At 41.2% G+C, this 20,949-nt stretch overlaps 1 protein-coding gene across 1 annotated transcript in view; it reads left to right on the top strand.

Moving 5' to 3' along the window:
* LOC310957275 (solute carrier organic anion transporter family member 5A1-like) overlaps positions 1-8,622 on the top strand; it is a gene marked incomplete at its 5' end in the record, with an annotated part of 48,813 nt that extends 40,191 nt beyond the window's left edge. Inside the window, 5 exons of the mRNA XM_083927770.1 lie at positions 535-733; positions 5,057-5,216; positions 5,536-5,780; positions 6,391-6,455; positions 7,610-8,622. Of these exons, the coding sequence (XP_083783896.1) occupies positions 535-733; positions 5,057-5,216; positions 5,536-5,780; positions 6,391-6,455; positions 7,610-8,130 (1,190 nt within the window). The 3' untranslated portion in view covers positions 8,131-8,622. The remainder of the gene's footprint in view (positions 1-534; positions 734-5,056; positions 5,217-5,535; positions 5,781-6,390; positions 6,456-7,609) is intronic.
* Positions 8,623-20,949: the final 12,327 nt, after the last annotated feature.

Below are 20,949 nucleotides of genomic sequence, written 5' to 3'. Positions count from 1 at the left end.
TGAATGCAGTACTAGGTAAACCAAGCTAAAACTTTTTTGCCACAAAGATGCAGAAAAAAACTAAACTGGATGATAGAAGCACAACCATCACCATATAAGCTATGGCTAACAGTAAACAGTTTCCTATTTACACATCTAGCAGTTTAAAAGAAACACTATCTTTCATGTTTCATGCGAATTCATGCATTCCCTTCAACAGTTAGTCTCTAGACATAGTTGGTCAGCTGTTTGTTGCTTGGCAGCCAGTGAGTGTACAGTAGCTTTATCAGAGCTTGTTTCCTGACAGCTGCCTACGTCTTAAAAATGCCCCATTGGGGCACGTTTTTGTTGGTTCATCAGTGTGAATGACACAGAAGTAATTTGATTAATTGATAAAATCCAAAACATCTGTCTCCTTTTTCTGTACCATCATTTTCCAGTTTTATTGTACTAGACTAGCTGTTAGATTATTTTAGTAAAGACTAAATGTTAGTGTACCTAGCAGTGTATGAAAAAGAGAATTTCTAAAATGAACATCTCACTCCCCCCCCCCAGGTGTGATTATTGTGCCCAGTGCCGGCGTGGGCATCGTCCTGGGCGGCTACATCATTAAGAAGCTGAAGCTGGGAGCTCGCGAGTCGGCCAAGCTGGCTATGATCTGCAGCGGCGTCTCCCTGCTCTGCTTCTCCACACTGTTCATCGTGGGCTGCGAGAGCATCAACCTGGGAGGAATCAACATCCCCTACACTACCGGGTGAGGAGGGGAAACTGGCAGGGTGAAATTTGGGGAAGTGGTGGGTTATCAAGCATCACTGCTGAAGTCATTGCCGTTTCAAAGCTGTTTTGTGTCTAATATGAATTGAAAATTTAAGTTGAGTGTGTGGTGTGTGGTTTCCACAGTGATGTTATTGTGGAAGGTAGAGTTAAAGGTAGGAGAGAACAAGCAGACAGGAGGAGATAAGCAGATAGACTGCGGAGGAAGAGTTAAAAAAAAAAAAAACTCCCACAGAGAAAAACATAATTATGAAAGAGAGGCCAGTTGGAGAAAGAGACAGCCTTGGTGGACATTCTATGGTCACCTCAACACATGAATAGTCTGTTTCTCCCCCTCATTCTCCTTTTCTGGTCTTAGGGCGTACTCACACTGTCCTTCCGCACCGCGACCCGGGCTTTAGGGTACTTGTCCCCCTTCCCTCTCCCCCCGCGCCCCAGCCCCATTTGTACTCACACTGCCAGGGCCGGCCAATGCTTCTTGCTGTCCATACGCCATCACGCCGTAACACGTCACACGCATTGATCGTGTGTGGCTTTGTTTACAAATCTTTCCACAGACCTCTGAGTTTTTGTGCGTCTTGTCGACTGTTTTTGAATATTTTCATCCGACCAAATCTGCAGTAAACACTCCACCTCCGCATCACATCAACGTGAACCTTTCACCGCCATTGTTGTTGTTGTTAAATGTCCGCGCATGGTCCGTCCTTCTATTTACATGTCCGAACAGGCGGACATAACGCTACTGCCGTAGGGCTCGTGCTCGTACACGTGCGCACGCTCGTGCTCGTACATGTGCAAACGGCTCCGCTAAAGCCCACCTCTTTCAAGCGGGCCGTGGACGGCCTGCTGGCCGCAGTTATGCGCGGGACGGGTGCACTCACACTGCTTGAAGGTACTAGGCTTTAGCTGAAAAAACGGTTTTGGCCCCGGCCAGAAGGACAGTGTGAGTACGCCCTTATTCTCTGTTTAAGCCTGTTCTGTTGATCCATGGATGTCCTCCCTCAAACCCCAATCAAACATCTTCCTCAACTGAGGGGGTCAATAGGGCTGGGTGTCTGGCTTCTGATATGACATCTTAGTCTTGTTTATGTATTCTTAGATTACGTATTAAATAACACTTCAGACTATAAAAAGTATTGTAGCGCTACCAGTACTCATAAAGTATTGGTGTTTTGGGTCAGATTTATAACATTTTTAGGGATGCCCAGTCTTTGTGTTAAATGTAGGGCTGCATCGATTATTTAAGTACCGTATTTTCCGCACTATAAGGCGCACCTAAAAACCTTCAAATTTCTGAAAAGCCGACAGTGCGCCTTATAATCCGGTGCGCCTAATATATGGACCAATATTGAGCCACAACAGGTCTCGCAACTACGGTAAGCAGCCGCCGACTCTATTTTCCCCTGTAGAAGAAGTAACGCGCGGTGCATGTTGAGATATATGACTGCGCGAAGCGTGCCGTTTCATTTCCCTTTGTGTGTTTGTGTAAAGACTCCAAAATGGCTCCTGGAGTTTAAACTCAGGGCGATTAGTCACGCAGTAGAACACAGGAATAGAGCAGCAGCGAGAGAGTTTAACATTAACGAATCAATGGTGCGGAAGTGGAGGAAGCAACAAGATGAACTGCGCCAAGTAAAGAAGACTAAACAGAGTTTCCGAGGGAACAGAGCGAGATGGCTATTGATGGTTATTAAAGTGCAAAACTATATACAACAGAGAAAATAAGACGGGTCTCTTAAAATGAACAAGTTACTAGTTCCCTTTTTTTTTTAACTTTTATTTGTTAGATTGCACATTCTGGGCTTTATATAAAACTGAAAAAAAAGACAAAATGATATAGACATATATTACTAGGCCTAAATATCATAACTGTAATTTTATATGACAAACTAATGTGCATTTACTTACTATGGTGAAGGTTGCCATATACCCTTCACTGTAATTGCTGTATTGGGCTGGTGTATTTTAGGCTGCATTGCTACTTAAAGTTATACTCCGTAAGATTTCCATTTAGTTAATTGTCTTTTAAGTTATCTATCAAATAGTGAGTTTAAACAATGGTGATTGATCATATGACCCACTAATGAAAGCACTTGTTGTCTTTTTTGCTGAGTATGCTAATCTGTGTGTCTGTGGAGACATTCGTGGGCTAAATGTAAATAAGCCGCCATGTTAGTGACTCTGCTGACAGACGTTGGTCTGCTGGCCTAGATCGTCACTTACCTTGCATTCACAGGGAGGCAATTAAATCGCCTGTTCAAATATTTCACATTCTTGCAACACAAAAGCTTTGCCTTTGCCCAAAACAGTAGAGCACAGCACATGGAAGTAGTTTGAGACCGTAAGAGTTAGTCACTGTCAATCAGCCAGCCATCTTTTATTTATTGGAAATTGATCAATATTTTCAACCAACAGTTATTGGTATAATTGTTTTAATGAATTGTTTAGTCTATAAAATGACAGAAATGACAGAAAAAATAGCAATATTTTCCAGGTGGTGTTTTCAAATATGTTGTTTTAACTGACTAACAGACAAAAGGGAGAAAACGACAGAGAAAAGAAGCAAACCCTCACATCTGACACCAGAGAATATTTTTACAGTTATCAAAAGTTTTTATCTATTCTTTTTGTGTGTAATAATATCAACATAACATGTTTTGTCAAGTGATTGGTAAGTCTTCTTTTTACAACATATTTATAAAGTGATTGGTCAGTCTGATTTTTTACAGCATATTTAATGTTTTGTTATCCTTATTTCTAACTACGCTCTCTGTTATTGGAAATGCCTGCTGCTTGGCTCAGCTATACGAATTATTATAAACAATGTTTGACATTAAAGTTCATAGTATGTGAGAGAAGAATCTTTGTAAAAGATCTGCTTCACGTCAGGCTGAACAACTTTCCTTAGCCGTGTTATAATCCCAACATACCACGGCCTGTCGTCAGCTATTGTTTAATTGACTTTTGGAATGGATACATAAAAGCAGCTTTCATCGTAGTAATCATCCACTAATAACAGATTTATGATGTCTAAACTTAAACATGTTGTAATCCCTTCCTTTGGTATCACTGCTGTTTGGTCTCATTGTAAATGAATCCCAGCAGTGAACAGGGTCTTTGGAAGCGTTACTTCTATCAGAGACAGCCGTTTGCTCACTGCAGTTCGGCCTATCTCTCTCTCGACTCCTGGTGTGACACAGTCAGTGGTAGTTTTTATCCCCTTGTCTGTGGTCGATCACAGGGAGGAAGTGAGTTCAGATAGAAAGTGAGCGTCCCTGAGTGTGATTACATGGCAATGATGGAAAATGTCCAAGGACAGCTTAAAAAGGACGATCTCTGGCTGACTGCCTTTTCTCTCATGTTTCTCCCTCTGGTCATTTTATTTCCCTCTCTCTCTGTCCTTCTTGCCTTCCTATCTTTCTGCAATGCTCTTTCCTTTTAATAGCCTGTTGAACTTATTATATTTTGTTCTTTTCCCACTCTCTCATCCCTCATTCTTTCTACTTCCAGTCTGCCTTTCTCATCATCCTTTTGTTTTCATCTCTTTAATCTTCTTTTTACCCTCTAGTCTCTCATCCATGTGCTTTACATCCTTTGTCTCTCATTCTTCCATCTTGATTCACATCCCTCTCTGTTCATTCTTATGCCTGTTCTTCATCCCTCATTTTCTCAGCCCAGCTTGGTTTCAGCACCAGAGGACACACCCCCAGTTATTTTCCTCTTACTTGGCGATATTTTTATTCATTCAAAATTGTCTACTAAACGTCACTAAATACTAAACAATACAATGACTTTGATTTTCAAGTTTTGAAATGGGTTGCACAGACAAGTATTAAACAGAACAATGTGATTCAGTTCTCAATATCTTTTGCATAAACATCTATTACATGCAATGCTACAGTACATAATTTGACCATCATGTAGCTTTATGTTTTTGAGCGTTTTGAGCGTCAGGTTTCACTTTCGACTTTGTCAGTTGGTCATGGCAGATGGCTCAAAATACCCATGAACCTCAGCTGCTCAAGTAGAAGACCCATGCAAAACTATTGTCCAAAACTGACCTCTGATGAAAGTGAATGTTTTATCAGGTTTCTACAAAGTAGAATCTTTACTTTCAGCTCACAGTCGCACAAATTAAGTTTTAGCTCTGTGATGTAATGTTTCGTAAAGAAATGCACCGTGGCATCCCAAATACCTATTTAAACTTTGCTGCTAGCAATCTTTAAATAGAGTAACAAAAGAGAGAGAAAAAGGAGTTTTAAAATGCAATCTTAAAGAGCTGATGTGTATTTTCTGTCTCCAGACCAACTCTCACCATGACCCAGAGGAATCTGACCGGAGGTTGTAATGTGAACTGTGGCTGTAAAATTCACGAGTACGCTCCAGTCTGCGGCTCCGATGGCATCACATACTTTAACCCCTGCCTGGCTGGCTGCAGCAGCGTGGCCAACGACAGCACTGGGGTAAGAGCGGTTCAATTTTACAGTTTATAAATAATTTCACTGGCAAAACTCTAAAACGTGAAAGAATATGACGCTTCTAATGATTCTATGCTGGTCTAAGAACTGTGGAACTAACTCTACGGGGGAATTGTTGTCTTTACCTACTCTGTAAAGTGTCCTGAGATAACTTTTGTTATGATTTGGCACTATAAATAAAATTGAATTGGAAAAGCTGAGAAAACAAGTTTGATATACTTTGAAAAATGATTTCTTGTGTCTTTTTGATGATGACAAAGTCAAAGGGCCTAAAACTCCATCCATATCCTTAACAACCCTCCAGATCCGTAACTACTCAGACTGCGCCTGCGTCCAGAGCCGGCAGGTCATCACGCCTCCGTCCAGCGGTCAGGGAGGCAACCAGCTGCAGCTCGTCATCGTCAAGACCTACCTGAATGAGAATGGCTATGCCGTGTCGGGGAAGTGCGACCGCACCTGCAGCACCCTCATCCCCTTCCTCATCTTTCTCTTCATCGTCACACTCATCACTGCCTGCGCCCAGCCCTCCGCCATCATCGTCACCCTAAGGTACAACCTTCTAAACCTTTTTTCAGTATTTTGAGTACAGTTTACCTTTAAAAAAAACCTCTATCATTTGAATATTGTCCTAAAATTGGTGTTGAGGTCTGAATTTAAACATGGTCTCTATTCTTGTCCAAATGAGCTGGTCTTCAGCAGCAAACATTTTACAGCCTCATAAACTCATCCACACAATTCTTACCTCTTCGCCAAAATGTCATATCTTGGATAGAAAAATTCTATTTAAAATTACTCCTGAAAGAAACTTATATAATTGTCCAAGAGATGCAAGCAACCAAAGCGTAACATTAACTATAATAATATCTATAGTAATGTGAATATGACTTATATGTTATGGCAGTTAATACAGCAGAAAAGTGGAAAGCTTCTGTGTCAATACTTCTGTCAGCTTCTCCAAACTGGTGACGTGCTAAAGCAGGTAACACACTGACTATGGACAAGTACCTCATACAACCCCACTTCAAAAAAGCCCAACTATCCCTTTAAAACATGTTATTCAAAAAAACAAATAACAGTTGTTTTAATTGGTTCATATCCTCCTCTATTATTCGGAGGTTCCTCAATCTTGAGCCTTCTGTCTGGTTGTTGTGTGTCACAGGTCTGTAGCGGAGCAGGAGAGGCCGTTCGCTCTGGGAATGCAGTTTGTTCTCCTCAGGACTCTCGGTGAGTAGAAAAACTGCAGGACAAATCCGAATTTGGATTTCATGTTTATGTGGATGCATATACTGGTTTTGTTTTTAGAAAAAGGTCTAAATGAAACTGTAGTATGTCAGCAGTGTTATCTGAGGGCACACTCACACTGTCCTTCCGCACCGGGCCAAAACCGGTTTTTCAGCTTAAGCCTAGTGCGTTTGAGCAGTGTGAGTGCACCCGTCCACTCACACTGCACGTCTGAGAGAGGTGGGCTTTTGTGGAGCCCGTTTGCACATGTACGAGCACGAGCGTGCGCATGTGCACGAGCACGGACATAGAAAATAGAAGGAGGGACCATGCGTTGACATTTAACAACAACAACAATGCCGGCGAAAGTTCACGTTGGTGTGATGCGGAGGTGGAGTGTTTACTGCAGATTTGGTCGGATGAAAATATTAAAAAAACAGTCGGACAAGACGCACAATAACTCCGAGGTCTATGGAAAGATTTGTAAACAAAGCGACGCATCAAGATGACGTCAATCAATGCGTGTGACGTGTTACGGCGTGATGACGTATGGACATCAAGAAGCATTTGCGCGAGGCCCAGGCAGTGTGAGTACAAACGGGCCTGGGGCGCGGGGGGAGAGGGAGGGGGGACAAGTACCCTAAAGCCCGGGGCGCGGTGCGGAAGGACAGTGTGAGTGCGCCCTGAGGAGCCTTTTAAAAATCCCTATCAGCGCAGCTGTACAGAGGGATGTGCATTAATCAGCATGGAGGGGAAATAAGAGATGCTTTGCATTATGGGAATTGTATGATCCAGCATTTTTGCAGCCAGGACTTCCTATCTTCTTTGACCAATCCTTTTTTTAAATTTATCTTTGACTGTCAAATTTTGTGGTAATTTTTTTGTAATTTCTGTGCTCACACGTTTTTACTTTTCTGTAATCTCTTGTCTTTTTTGCTCTCCCCTCCTTCACCTTTTATCTGTCTTCACTTCCCTTCTGACATTTTCATGCCTTTCTGTATTTTTTACCATTTTCCTCCCTCACTTTTCTTTTCACTCTCTTCCTTGACTTCCCTTTCATAATTTACCTTCTTTTGTTTCTTTATCCTCCCTCAACTTTTCTCTCCTGCTTTTTCTGTCATGTCATCTCTCTCATCTCCCCTCCCTTTTTCCCTCAGCCTACATCCCTACACCCATTTACTTTGGCGCCGTCATTGACACCACCTGCATGTTATGGCAGCAGGACTGCGGCGTCCACGGCTCTTGCTGGGAGTATGATGTCACTTCACTTCGCTTCGTCTACTTCGGCCTCGCCGCCAGCCTCAAGTTCTTTGGCTTCCTCTTCATCTTCCTCACCTGGTACTCCATCAAGTACAAGGAGGAGCGGGTGGAGCGCTGGCTCAAGCGCCACCTGTCGCCCGTCGACACCGTGGGGAGCCTTGTGTGCCACCCGGGCGGCCACAAGGGCCACGCCCGCACCCGCTCCTGCCCCGTCAACATCCCCCGGACCGACCCCAGCGCTCTACCTGCTAATGTGCCACCGTGTCCAGGCACCCTCAACCGCGGTGTCAGCACTCAAAGTTGCCCGGGCAACGAGCTTAAAGCAATAACTCCTCCCCCTGCCTCTGCGCCGTCACCTGTAGAGCCACCTGCCCCTGCGCCGGCCCGCTCACTGGAACATGTTTCAGCCAGAGTCTGAGTTTCTGAAACGGGGTGGACCGTGAGGCAGGTCTCACCTAGTGTCATCTCCTTTATTCTGAAATCCAGTGGATTTTAGCTGCTGTCAAAGGCACCAATCATCACATGGAGGTCCTGCTCATCTCATAAGTCTTGTTGGCCAGAAAAACATCGACAACATCAAAGTGACTTTAAAGTTTTGTCTCTGTGGGAAAACCATCAACTGGGGCTCCTGATTTATTCCAAACCTCCAGATCTGTGGTCAAATGATGAAAAGTTGCACTCATTTGGGGACCAACCAGCCTGGAGTCCCTCTTCTGTCATGCAGAATTTGCTTGGCTGGTGAAAATGTTGAAAGCAGCCGGGTGTTTTCTTTGTGATTCATCAGCCGGGGCAGCAAGCGGACAAAAGCTTAGATACCCCACAGTGGAGGGAGGAGAGTTCATTGCTCAAAAAAAAAACCAAACACCTGTCCCTGTCACCCCACCCCCCGCCTCGGCAATATGTGCCTTCTGTCACCCCAGTCCTCACATGTACAGTACATGTGCAAAGGCACTGGACGTCCCTCTGCCACACTGTGGTCACCCTGCAGGAATAAGAGTCACCTGAACAGATACCTCAACTCCGCCAATCCTCCTGCCTCCTCTTCGCCTCACAACTGTGTGCTTCTTCTTCATTTGTGCTTTTATTTCTCTTATAAGTGATGTTTGTTTTCCGGTCATTGCATATCAGCACTCTCATGGAACAAAAAAAAAAAAAACCTTTGGAAATGTGATACCCTGCAATTAAGTGTTAAGAACTGGTAACCGATGGCATGGTGCTATGTGAAAAACAATGTTTAGTGTCCATTTCTTGTTATGTTCTTTTTGGTAATTGTTTAGGGTTAAAAACACTTGAGAAGAACCCAACGGGAAAACAGGTCACTGGGCTAAGCAGCTTGGCACTCACAGAATGCATTCCTGTCTGATGCAAGGCCCTTTGTTGCACCCCTGACACAATGACATGTAGTATTACCGCTGGAAGTCGGATTGTTTGGCTTTTGCCAGCTCCATACAATGCATCCATCCATCCGAGTGGTTTCCCTCCTGACTTGGCACCGTGATAAGTGGTTTAACCTGAAAAGAACAGGATCGGCTTTTTCCCCCTGACCACATTCCTGGTAGGACGAGTTACCGGGGGAAAGAAAAACTATGCTTGGAGACTTGTTCGAGATTGAACCTGGTGTTCTTGACAGACTGTATTTCCGACTCCTTACCAGGCTCAAAGAGAGATACAGCCAATCACTTAGCAACTGCAACACTGACGTTTGTACTGAACATGAAGACAGACACGCACATCACGTAGAGGTCATAGTGTAGTTGTGTATTCTTCGACAGTCCAGAAATGAAAGCTTGTTGTGAATTCTGGGATGGATCCTGTTGGTCAATTGTAAAACTGTAGTCCCAACGATTTATGGTTAATTACTGAAAAGGATTAGCAGTTTTCTTTGCTACATATCAGACCAGACAACAGTTTCCAGGTGGTGAAAAGTTTCAAATGTTAGCAAAATCACTGGAAAAGTACAGAAAATGCTACTGTTCACTGTTGAGCTGCAGCTGGTGATTTAAAAAAAAATATAAATCTACTGATTTTTTTTAACGAATCAATGAATAGCTTGATATAAAGTGAATTGTGAAAAATGCGTCTCACATGTTTTGTTGCACCCAAAAATCCAAAGAGATTTGGTTTTCAGTGATAAAACACAGAAAAGCCGCAAGTACTCTCATTTGAGAAGCTGGAACTTTGAAATGTTTAGTGTCTTTTGATTGATAAATTACATAAATGCTCAATCGATTATCAAAGAAATTAAATTAAAATTTCTGTCACTTGACTTATTGATAATACTGTTAGCACTAGATCAATTCCCAGTTTAGCCCAGTAGTTGAGGTAGTTAATGTGCACAATGATTTTTACTGCAGTCATTTCAACAAGAAATGATTACACTGTAAAAAAAAAAAAAAAGAAGAAAAGAAAAAAAAATTCACATTATCAAGTTTGTGTCTATTATTGAGCTCTAAAAAGTCTTGTTTTCCTAAAAAAAAAAAAAAAAATCTGCCAAGCTAGAAAATGTTTTTTAAATATGAAAAAATTATCCCCAAAGCAATTTCAGTCAAAAGACGCTTCACCTCTCATCCAAGAGGCTTCATCAGTTCATGTACGCATCTGGCCAGGCTGGGACTGGTCCACCTAACTGGTGTGGAGATCCTGGTAGTTAACCTTTCACAAGGCCGATGATGTCACTGGAACCCTTTGTGCTCCAAGTGCCAACGACCGTTGTTAGAGTGACAGTCGTTGGTGGGAAGTAGGTTTGGACTTTGTTAGTGCTCTATTGAGTCTTAACGACAGTCGTTGGAGTCACAGGAGGCCTTTTGTGAATGGTTGTTCTTTGAGGTTAGATTATTGAATCTCCTGGGAAGGGATGAAAGGGCAGCATTGTAAATTGGAGATAAGTCGTGTCTCAGACCTCCTCCTCTGTTTAGCGATGGTTTCTCTACTTCTGCATTGATGGCTTTTTTTTACTCCTCTTTCAAACTATCTGTCCTCTCTGTCCAGGATGTGGACATTGTTGTCATCAAAGGAGTGGGCTTTCTCCTTGAGATGTAAGTGGACAGCGGAGTCCAGGCCTGAGGAGTTAGCTCTCCTGTGTTGGGCCATTCATTTATGCAGTGGTTGTTTTGTTTCTCCAATGTAGAGATCCTTGCATTCCTCGTTGCATTGGACAGCATAGACCAGATTGCTTTTGTGGGTGTGTGGTGTTCTGTCCTTGGGATGTACTAGTCTCTGTCTGAGTGTGTTACTGGGTTTGAAATACACAGGGATGCAGTGTTTGTTGAAGATCCTCCTGAGTTTCTCTGATACCCCAGCCACATACGGAATGACTATGTTGTTTCTCTTGTTTTCTTTTTCTTTCTCAACCACTTTGGTTTTCTTTCTAGAGACAGCTGCCATTTTTTTCACAAAGGTCCAGCTGGGGTAGCCATAAGTTGTGAGGGAACCTCTAAGGTGCTTGTGTTCTTCCCCTTGGGCCTGTGAGTTGGTGGGTACGTTATCCGCTCTGTGTTGCAGTGTTCTGATAACTCCAAGCTTGTGTTCCAGGGGGTGGTGGGAGTCAAACAGTAGATATTGATCTGTATGATTGGGTTTTCTGTATACCCCAATGTGGAGGCTCCTGTCATTCTCCAGATGCGTACATGAACTGATGAAACCTCTTGGATGAGAGGTGAAACGACCTCCTAGACAAATAACCAAGTCCAGTTGCTTTTGACTGAAATTGCTTTGGGGATAACGATGACACATGAGAACATTCACAGGCATGAAAAAAATGATGTTTGATAGAACAACCTCACCCCAAACTTTATTCTGGAGCTTTCAATAACATCAGATGATGTTTTCTCAGTTGTCTTTGAACTAGACATGTTACATTTTCTCATCTGAGGGACCTGTTGTCCAACCTTTAGAAGATGAGATTCATTCCTGCTGTTGAAAACAGCAACTGAGAAGATAATCCCAGCACAAAGTCCATTTACCAACTCTTCATATAACAGATCGTTTTGTCAACCTCCAATTCCATGGTCTTCAAGGACGTTTGAAATTGTTTCAGATATTTTCTACAAATGAGTGACTATTTAAAAAAAACAAAAAAAAACGATAAGATACCAGGACATTTGTTAAAATTATCTCACTACACTGGCAGAATTCTCACAGATTTTTAGTAAATAAAATCTTAACGACAATAACAAACATATCCTCTAATCTCATAATTAATCTTGTGGTGTTTCAAAGGCAGTCGTTTGAAGTCACATTTCACTTAAAGAAAGCAGGGAGAAATTATGGTTTTTATTTTTAAGTAGTAACATTTTAACCACATTTAAATGTTTTCTTTTAAAAATGAGTATTGAAGTGAAAGAATGAATAGTGAAAGTTTAGGCTGTGGAAGCAAAGAAATGCTGTAACAATTAGAATTTTATTAACAACTGAATAACTCATTGTGACTTTTAACCACTACTGAGCACGTCTTATACCACTGCACAGTTTATAGCACTGCAATGCTTTTACTTTAAAACCAAGTATTTTAATAGATTTGGCTTCCTCTTTAAAATTCGCAATAATCATTTCTGATGAATTTCTGTGTCATAACTTTACCAATCTCTAATTTAAGCTTTGTGATTTTGACATTAATTGAATCTGATTTAATTTTTTAAAATTCTGTTTTTTAAAATTGCACCACTTAAATGTACTATCTGGAAACACACAGAAACACAAATTAATTTTATTTCAAAGCAAAACTCCTGACAACAAAGATTATAATTTAGATAAGAATTTGCTTCCACTGTGGTTGTGAACAGAAAATTTAGAGTTCCAAGGCATTTCTGAGCTGTATGAACTTGCGTAACTCAGTATGCATTTTTATTATTTCTTAATAATCCACTTTTTGTGGAAAGCAGTCTCCTTGCTCGTGACAGTATTACTGTCTATTCTGAATCTTCACATACAATGAAGACACTGTGTTTGGGACTGTCCTGCTGCCTGTGGACATTCAGTGTCACATGGGTGTGTCCATAACACATACAAGATGCAGTAACCCAAGCTGTCGGGTCAGTCAGTGTCCTCTGAGGACACCCGCTGGGTAGATATTGAACTGCATGTTGAGTCACGGATGAATTTAAACAACATCAGGTCTCAGATCAGAACCAGAGCGAGAACAGATATTTCTGATGGAAACACAACAACCAAAACGATGTGTCAACAGGACCAGATGTCCTCGTTTGCTGTTTTGCATACAGTGTACATACATCTCAGGCAATGAGTACTTTTACATTTGAGAGTTTTGAATTGATGATAAACTGGAGATTCAGTTAATCTGCTGATTATTCTCTGCATTCATTGTTTAATCATTTTGTGTGTAAAATGTCAGAAAAAGGAGTCATCCCACAGCCTTTTTATGCAAATACACTCATCAAATAAGCCATCAAGGAACTTTTTTTCGTGTTACAACTTTTAACGGGGAAATCTGGTAGAGCGGCTAACAGTCGCTAACAGCCGGACGTGGCTAACACTGATAAGCTCGGGGCTGTACGGTGAAGGCATTAACACGTCTTTTTTAACCACTAATACTGCTTAAATTAACAACAAACCTCTGCAGCAGCATGAGAAGAGTCCCTACACAAAACAAAGCACCAACAACGTAGTTAGTGAACCCAGAGTTTATTAAGAGTGTTTTAAAGACTTACCTACTGGCACCTGTACCACCACCTCTCATAGTAAAGTCCATTTAAGTGGATTACCAAAGTCAATCCCAAAGGAAGGAGCCCATTCGTGCTTTGTTCACGTCCACGTCCAACTGTTAGCGACTCTCCAGGATTTCTCCGTTAATAGTGTATTTGCCGAAGAAGACCATGGGATGATTTTTCCCCGCAATTACACTTTAAGTTGATGTCTTTTAAAAATGTCTTCCTTTTTCTTTCTTTTTGTCCGACCATCAGTCCAAAACCCAAACATTACATTTATAATCATAGAAGACAAAAAAATGTTCACATTAGGGAAGTGACTTTTTGGCAGTTGATTAAAAGAGGAATCTCTTCAGCTCTGGAAAAACTCAGCAGGTCATTTTTCACTCACACGCACACACACACACACACACACACACACACACACACACACACACACACACACACACACACATACACACACACACACACACACACACACAGCTTCTATTTCACTTTAAGAAATAAAGAAGTATAGAAGGAGTTCTAATGGTCAACAAGTTAGTAAACACTTAAATGTCTTAAAAAGCTGCTTACAACAACATTATAGTGTGTTATGAACAAAATTAAATGTTTATATACAGCTTATCAATGCTAAATAATACTTACGCCAGTATAGTAACAGTTATTGGTAGCAATACCAGAGCAAAACTTGAAATTTAAATGTGTTTGTTAAAATTTGAATTAAACTCTTAATGCTAAAGTTAGGTTGCAATTAACTATTATTTTCATTATTAATCAATTTGCCAGTTATTTTCCCAATTAGGGCGTGATCACACTGTCCTTTTGGCCGCGGCCAAAACTGGTTTAAGCCATGTGAGTGCACCCGCTCCGCGCTCAACTGCGGCCAGCGGACCGTCCACGGCCCGCTTGAAAGAGGTGGGCTTTAGCGGAGCCGTTTGCACATGTACGAGCACGAGCGTGCGCACGTGCACGCGCACGAGCACGAGCCCTACGGCAGTAGCGTTATGTCCGCCTGTTCGGACATGTAAATAGAAGGACGGACCATGCGCGGACATTTAACAACAACAACAATGGTGGTGAAAGGTTCACGTGGGTGTGGTGCGGAGGTGGAGTGTTTACTGCAGATTTGGTCGGATGAAAATATTCCAAAACAGTCGACAAGACGCACAAAAACTCCGAGGTCTATGGAAAGATTTGTAAACAAAGCCACACACGATCAATGCGTGTGACGTGTTACGGCGTGATGACATATGGACAGCAAGAATCATTGGCCGAGGCCCAGGCAGTGTGAGTACAAATGGGGCTGGGGCGCGGGGGGGAGAGGGAGGGGGGACAAGTACCCTAAAGTCCGGGTCTCGGTCCGGGAGGACAGTGTGATCACGCCCTTAGTCAGTCAATTGTTTTGTTAAAATGTCAGAAAATGGTGAAAAAAGGCAAAAAAAAAAAAAAAAAAAAATCTTCTAACATGATTCTAGCATTAGTAATATACAATGTATTAGTAATTAAATAGTTTGTAGAAGAATTTAATGAATGGACACAATTAGCTGTATGGGAGCTTTGCCTACGTAATGTCTGGAAAGTGTGAAATGACATAAGATTCCTAATATCCTGAGTTAGTAAAATGGCAAATTGACTGATTACAGTTTCAATGCTGCTGTAAAAGGTACAAGAATTTAAATTTAACACAGCTCTTGTAGTTAAGATCCATTTATGTGTGATTTTATGTTCTATTGTGTTTTATTATCATTCACAATTACAAGCTACATTTTTATTGTGTTATACAAGTTGTGACGTCTTGTTTCTTTGTGAAAGAGGATCTAATCCTGCATTACTGAACAGTCTTTTCAGGTTTGGGAAAGTGTGCCGGATTGTTCACACTTGAAAAACAGTTCAGAAATCTCAGATGTAATTTTAAATTTAAACATGAGAGACACAAACAGGAGCTGATGTTTTGGGTTTTCACTTCAGCTCAAATCTCAAATGTGCTGCGTGATGTTGAGGGTTCTGCAGATAAAAATTAGAGCTCATGTTGTTTTGATTTTTTAGTGTGTGACATTGAGGTGAACTTTTAAAATGATAAACAGGGGTGAGGATAATGGTTTCATGGTTTCCATTTTCCATTTTCATGTGAAGCCAGAAATAGAAAAGTAAAGAACCTCCAGTTTGGATATTAGGGAAGCTGAGATACTCCCACCCACGTCCTCTTCCTCTGATTTGCAATCTGCTCTTTCACTTTGTTTGTTGTTTTGACCAAGCTAGGCTAGCTGTTTCCCTGCTTTATGCTTAGCTATGTACGCTAACTACATCCTCCATAGCTCCATAAATAATTAACACACACTCAGAAATAAAGTGATTAATTTCCCAAAATGCTAACATTTTCCTTAATAATTAATGTTTTGTCTCTTTGAAGGAAACCTTTATTTTTGTTTAGTTACCTGCTACACTAATGCCCTGATTTCTCATTTGGTGGCTCAAACATAATAATTTATTTGGCAAAACTAAGCTGGGAAAGTGATATATTGGACATAGTTTGTGTTTTAACAGGTTTAAAGGATCCTGAAACTCATTCACCACAGTTCAATAATAGTAGAAAAAGTATGTGGAAAACTACAGTTATGAGATTTACTGCAGTCAGTCATGCAAGCGGTGTTCAGCTTCTCTGAATCCAGCTCCAGGATTTTACTGTATCGCTAGTTTTTATCCTCCTCTTTGGAGCAAAGGAGCCGTTTACCGCCATGTGTCGTAGTCATAGTAATGTGCCCTGGAACATTTCCAGACGGTGACTACAAAGACTCCAAGTCTGAGCGTATGAGCTCCTTCAGGCAGATGTAGGTTAGAATATTCTCAGTCTGCTTTCTTTCTTTTTTTTAAATCAGTATTGTATTTATTTCAAAAGGAAAGTGTTTCTGAGTGACTGAAAGGCTCCACTGATGAGGCAAAATGTAGATTTGTGGACACACTGTTTACAAATGCCTTAGATACTTGACTTCTGTCAATAAAATGTGAAAAAATAATAAAACAGTATTACAGAAACTGCTTGTGGGATTATTTCTGATGACAAATTAAAAATGAACAATTTTGAAAATAATATGTAATTGTGATTAATTTGAATATTGCAATTGGTATTTGTGATATTAGAAGGAATTTTGTTTGTTTTCACTGAAACTCAAATTGATTATGTTGCGATTTTTGCTGGGACCTGTATCATCAAAGATGTTTTCTCAAATCTGTGGAATATGATGTGTAGGCCAGGATATCTGCAGCATGACAATATTTAATTTGAAATGGAGTTTTGACATATCTCACCCGATTTTGATTGGAAAAAAATCGATTAATTGTTCAGCTCTTATACAAATTTCTGTTTTATGCCATGTAGACCTGTTGCTCTCCGGTGGAGTGAGGAAGTCTTCTTTATGGAGACAAATTATCACAATAATACTTCAAAGATTAACTGTGAGGTTGAACCACTATTTCATAATGTTGAAATGTCATCAAATATAAGTTCTAATAATTTTTCATCTAACACTTGTTCATCTATTCATTCAACATATTCCAGTTGATGTATCAGATAAACTCTTGACAAAAGAAGCAGGATGTAATAAATTGTTCATGCTGTTTGTCATTTTGACAAAAACTAAAAAAAGTTTGCTAAAAATAAAGCTTTTAATACTTAAAGTATTCCATTAAAAATACTGTATATGAAATAGTATATCATGAAAATGCAATTAAACATAGTCGCATAACATAAGAATAGGAGAAACTCATCGTTTAGGGCCCATCCAGATTTCCCAAATGATAAGGGCGGAACAGGCTAGGCTTGTGGAAATTGGGGAGGAACTAGTAAAACTCGATGGAACTTACTCCATCTCAAGTGTGATGTCATCGATAATTTCACTAGACCAGTCAGGCTTCATACCAGGGAGACATCCGTTCTTCAACACAAGAAGGCTGCTCAACACCATATTCTCACATGGATCGGACCCTCCCGAGGTCATAGTGACGCTAGATGCGGAGAAAGCCTTAGAACGGGTAGAGTTGGGCATCCTATTTTATATTTTGGAGAAATTTGGCTTTGATTCTAATTTTATTTCTTGGGTTAAGCTCCTGTATGCAACTCCCTCTGCCATCGAGCCGTTAGCCATCTGGCTTAGAACCCAGAATGAGTTTGAAGGCTTCACTCGTTTTGGCCTGGTCCACAAACTTTCCTTATATGACACCCCCCCCCCCCCCCCCCCCCCCCCCCCCCCTCAGTTTTATCAATCCTGAATCAGTTTTGGCACCTATCGGGGTATAAATTTAATATTCAGAAAAGTGAGTTATTCTTTATCAACAACTTGGCGAGATCACTCCTACAATCCATATTCCCCTTTAAAACAGCTTACGAGGGGTTCAAGTATTAGGGGGTGTTTATCACCAGCTCCTTCAGGGAGCTTTTTAAAAAAAAACCACTATTGTTGGTTGCTACAGGCCCCCCTGTAGAGACATTATCATCTTTAATGCAGCTGTTATCTGAACTGAAATTCAAAGAAATTGTTCTGGTGGGTGATTTTAATTGGGACTGGTCTTCACCAGTGTCTGATCCTTTTAAGGCCCAGTGTTTAGCTTTTAACCTTACACAAATCATTAAAAGCCCCACGCGTCTTAACCCCAAATGCCCAACCAAATCTTTTCTTAAAAGAAGTCTGAAGAACTTTGTTGAACAATTTTTTCTTCATGATCTTTATCCTTTTAACTGGGATCGTATTTTACTAATCGATGATTTAAATCTTGCATGGGAATATTTTTATGGCAGTTTTAGTTATTTTATGGACAAACATGCTCCTCTTCGTCGGTTCAGGGTGAAGGGATGAGAGAGCCCCTTGTTCACTGCTGAACTTACGGGTCTCTTACACAAGAGAAATCAGCTCTGGGCCAATGCAAGGAAGTCGGGGCTTGAGGCGGACTGGCTACTTTTCCGGCAAGCACGTAACAGCTGCACCAGCACTATTAGGGTAGCTAAACGAGAGTACTATTTATCACAGACCACAGACAACTTCAACGACACCAGGGAATTTTGGCATACTATAAAATCTCTTTCAGCCAATACCTGCTCCTCAGAGCTGCCTCCCACTATTGTTGTTGACTCCACTCCTATATCTGACAAATCTGAGATGCTAAACTGTTTTAACAAACATTTCATAGCCTCCAGCTCCTTGTTTGATTCCTCTCGTGATGTTAACTCACCTACTCAGTCCCTCACCAGCCCTGTCACAGGTAGCCAGGATTTCTCTTTCACTCCCTTCTCTGTTAAAGAGGTTCTTAAGGCCTTAAAAGACCTAGACCCTCAAAAATCAGTTTGTCTGCGCACATTATAGCTCAACCGGTATCTCATATTTTTAATCTTTCTATCCAGAGCAACATTATTCCTGAAGTGTGGAAAACCTCCTATGTGCTCCCTCTCCTGAAAGGGGGTGACCACACTTTATTGGATAATTATATTGGATAATTACTGACCCATCTCTAAGCTCTCTATTTTAGGAAAAGTCCTGTAAAGGCTGGTGAATGACCAGGTCAAGGATTACCTGAGCCTGAACAACATTTTATCTCCTTTTCAATCTGGCTTTAGGAAGCAGCATAGTACTGTAATTGATGCCATTAAAGTGATAAATGATATGTTGATAGCCAAGGATGCCAAGAAACATTGTGCGGCTCTTTTAATCGATCTTTCAAAGGCATTTGACACAGTCGATCACAGGATTTTGAGTCAGCGACTGTCCACCATTGGATTGTCAGACCATGCAGTTGGCTGGTTTTCTAACTACCTTTCAAACCATAAACAGTGTGTGCAGGCTGATGGTCTTTGCTCCGAGTTCCTAAACACTGTAAATGGTGTGCCGCAAGGTTCTGTCTTAGGACCAACTCTCTTTACCATCTACTGTATATAAATGAGGTGGGCCAAAATATTAATGCATCTGTACATCATTATGCTGACGACACTGTTGTCTATTGTTGTGCATCTTCTGTTGGCTAGGTGTTCACTGACTTGCAGTCTGCTTTTGACACCATTCAGGCGCAATTATTTCAACTAAGGCTGGTTCTAAATGCAGGTAAAACCAAGATGATGATCTTTTCTAATAAAAGGAAGGTACCTGCTGTTCTACCCTGTATAATGTCTGCTCAGGGTATCCCCATTGAGTCTGTGGTCACTGTACATTGTACTCTCTCACAAACTGGCCTTCCCTTTCCATGCGCAGAACCACTCACTGGTATCTATTTATCTATAAATCCATTATCGGACTGCTCCCCTCTTATTTGTCAATGTATCTGGCACGGAAACAGTCCGATCGCAGCCTCCGGTCCCTGGACTTCTTCTTGTTTGCCATCCCATCAGTCCGTACTGAACTTGGCAAGAAGGCATTTTCCTACGCTGCACCTGCAACCTGGAACAAGCTCCAGCAGAGGCTGAAGCTGTCCAGCTTCATTCTTTAGGGGACTTCAAACTGCTTGTACGAAGGCTGTTGAGACAGTCTGTGGGGGTCTGCACTTGTACATAACTTAACTTGTACTTAACATGTTCTTAGCCCTTTGCAGTTTGTAATGCATTATTTTACTGTTTGTGTTCCGTGTTTTGTCTCCTGTATGTTCAGTTAGTCTGTAACTTTGTGTTTTGCGGCTGCCTACCTGAACAGGTCTCTCTTGCAAATGCGACCCTGGGTCTCTATGAGATTTTACCTGTATAAATTAAGGTTAATAAAATAAAAATAAATTTAAAGAACTTCCAGCTGCTATTGGATAAATGCAAGTCAGACTTATCTAGATGGGCAGGCCTCCCCCCTTTTTCAACACCTCCCAATTTGTCTTAACAAATCATTCTTCACTAACCTGGACCAACAATTTAACGCCTTTATCCGGCAAAATAAACCAGCTCGTATCAAAAAACATATTCTTCAACTCCCTAAACCTGAAGGTGAACTAGCACTCCCTAATTTCCGCCACTGTTTCTGGGCTTACAACATTAATAAACTTTTATATTGGCTCCTCGGTGAAGTGGCAGACGCCTGCCCGCACTGGGCTCATACTGAGATAGCATCTTCCCCCTGCTCTTTGCACTCTACGATTTGCTCACAGCTCCCCATAACTGCCAACAAGGTCTCATCCAATCCGGTTGTCGTTAATGCCATTAAAAATTTGGATCCAGTTCAGGAAGCAGTATAGCTTGCAAAGGGCTTCGGTCCTTGCCCCAGTTTTGAATAACCATGCATTTCTCCCTTCCTGCACCGACCCTACATTCCGCATATGGTCAGATAAAGGCCTCAAAACTCTGAAGAACCTGTATGACGAAGGGGTTTTTGCGTCCTTTGCATTTAAGTCGGAAAAATTCAGCCTGCCTAAGAGCAATTTTTTCGGTACCTTCAAATGAGACATTTTATCCAAAAGCAATTCCCACATTTTTTTTAACTTTGTTATTTGTTGGTTCAGTCTTTTCATTTGTTCTGTCGAATTAATCACATTCTGTACATAAACGTTGAGACAATGGCTGGCCTAAGTTTTGTTACTGTACTCCGCGTTATTCTGAAACTTGTTGTAACAGA

This window comes from Echiichthys vipera (genome assembly GCF_963691815.1).
Source record: "Echiichthys vipera genome assembly, chromosome: 15".
Taxonomy (NCBI): Eukaryota; Metazoa; Chordata; class Actinopteri; order Perciformes; family Trachinidae; genus Echiichthys; species Echiichthys vipera.
This window is presented reverse-complemented; position numbering and strand designations above follow the sequence as displayed.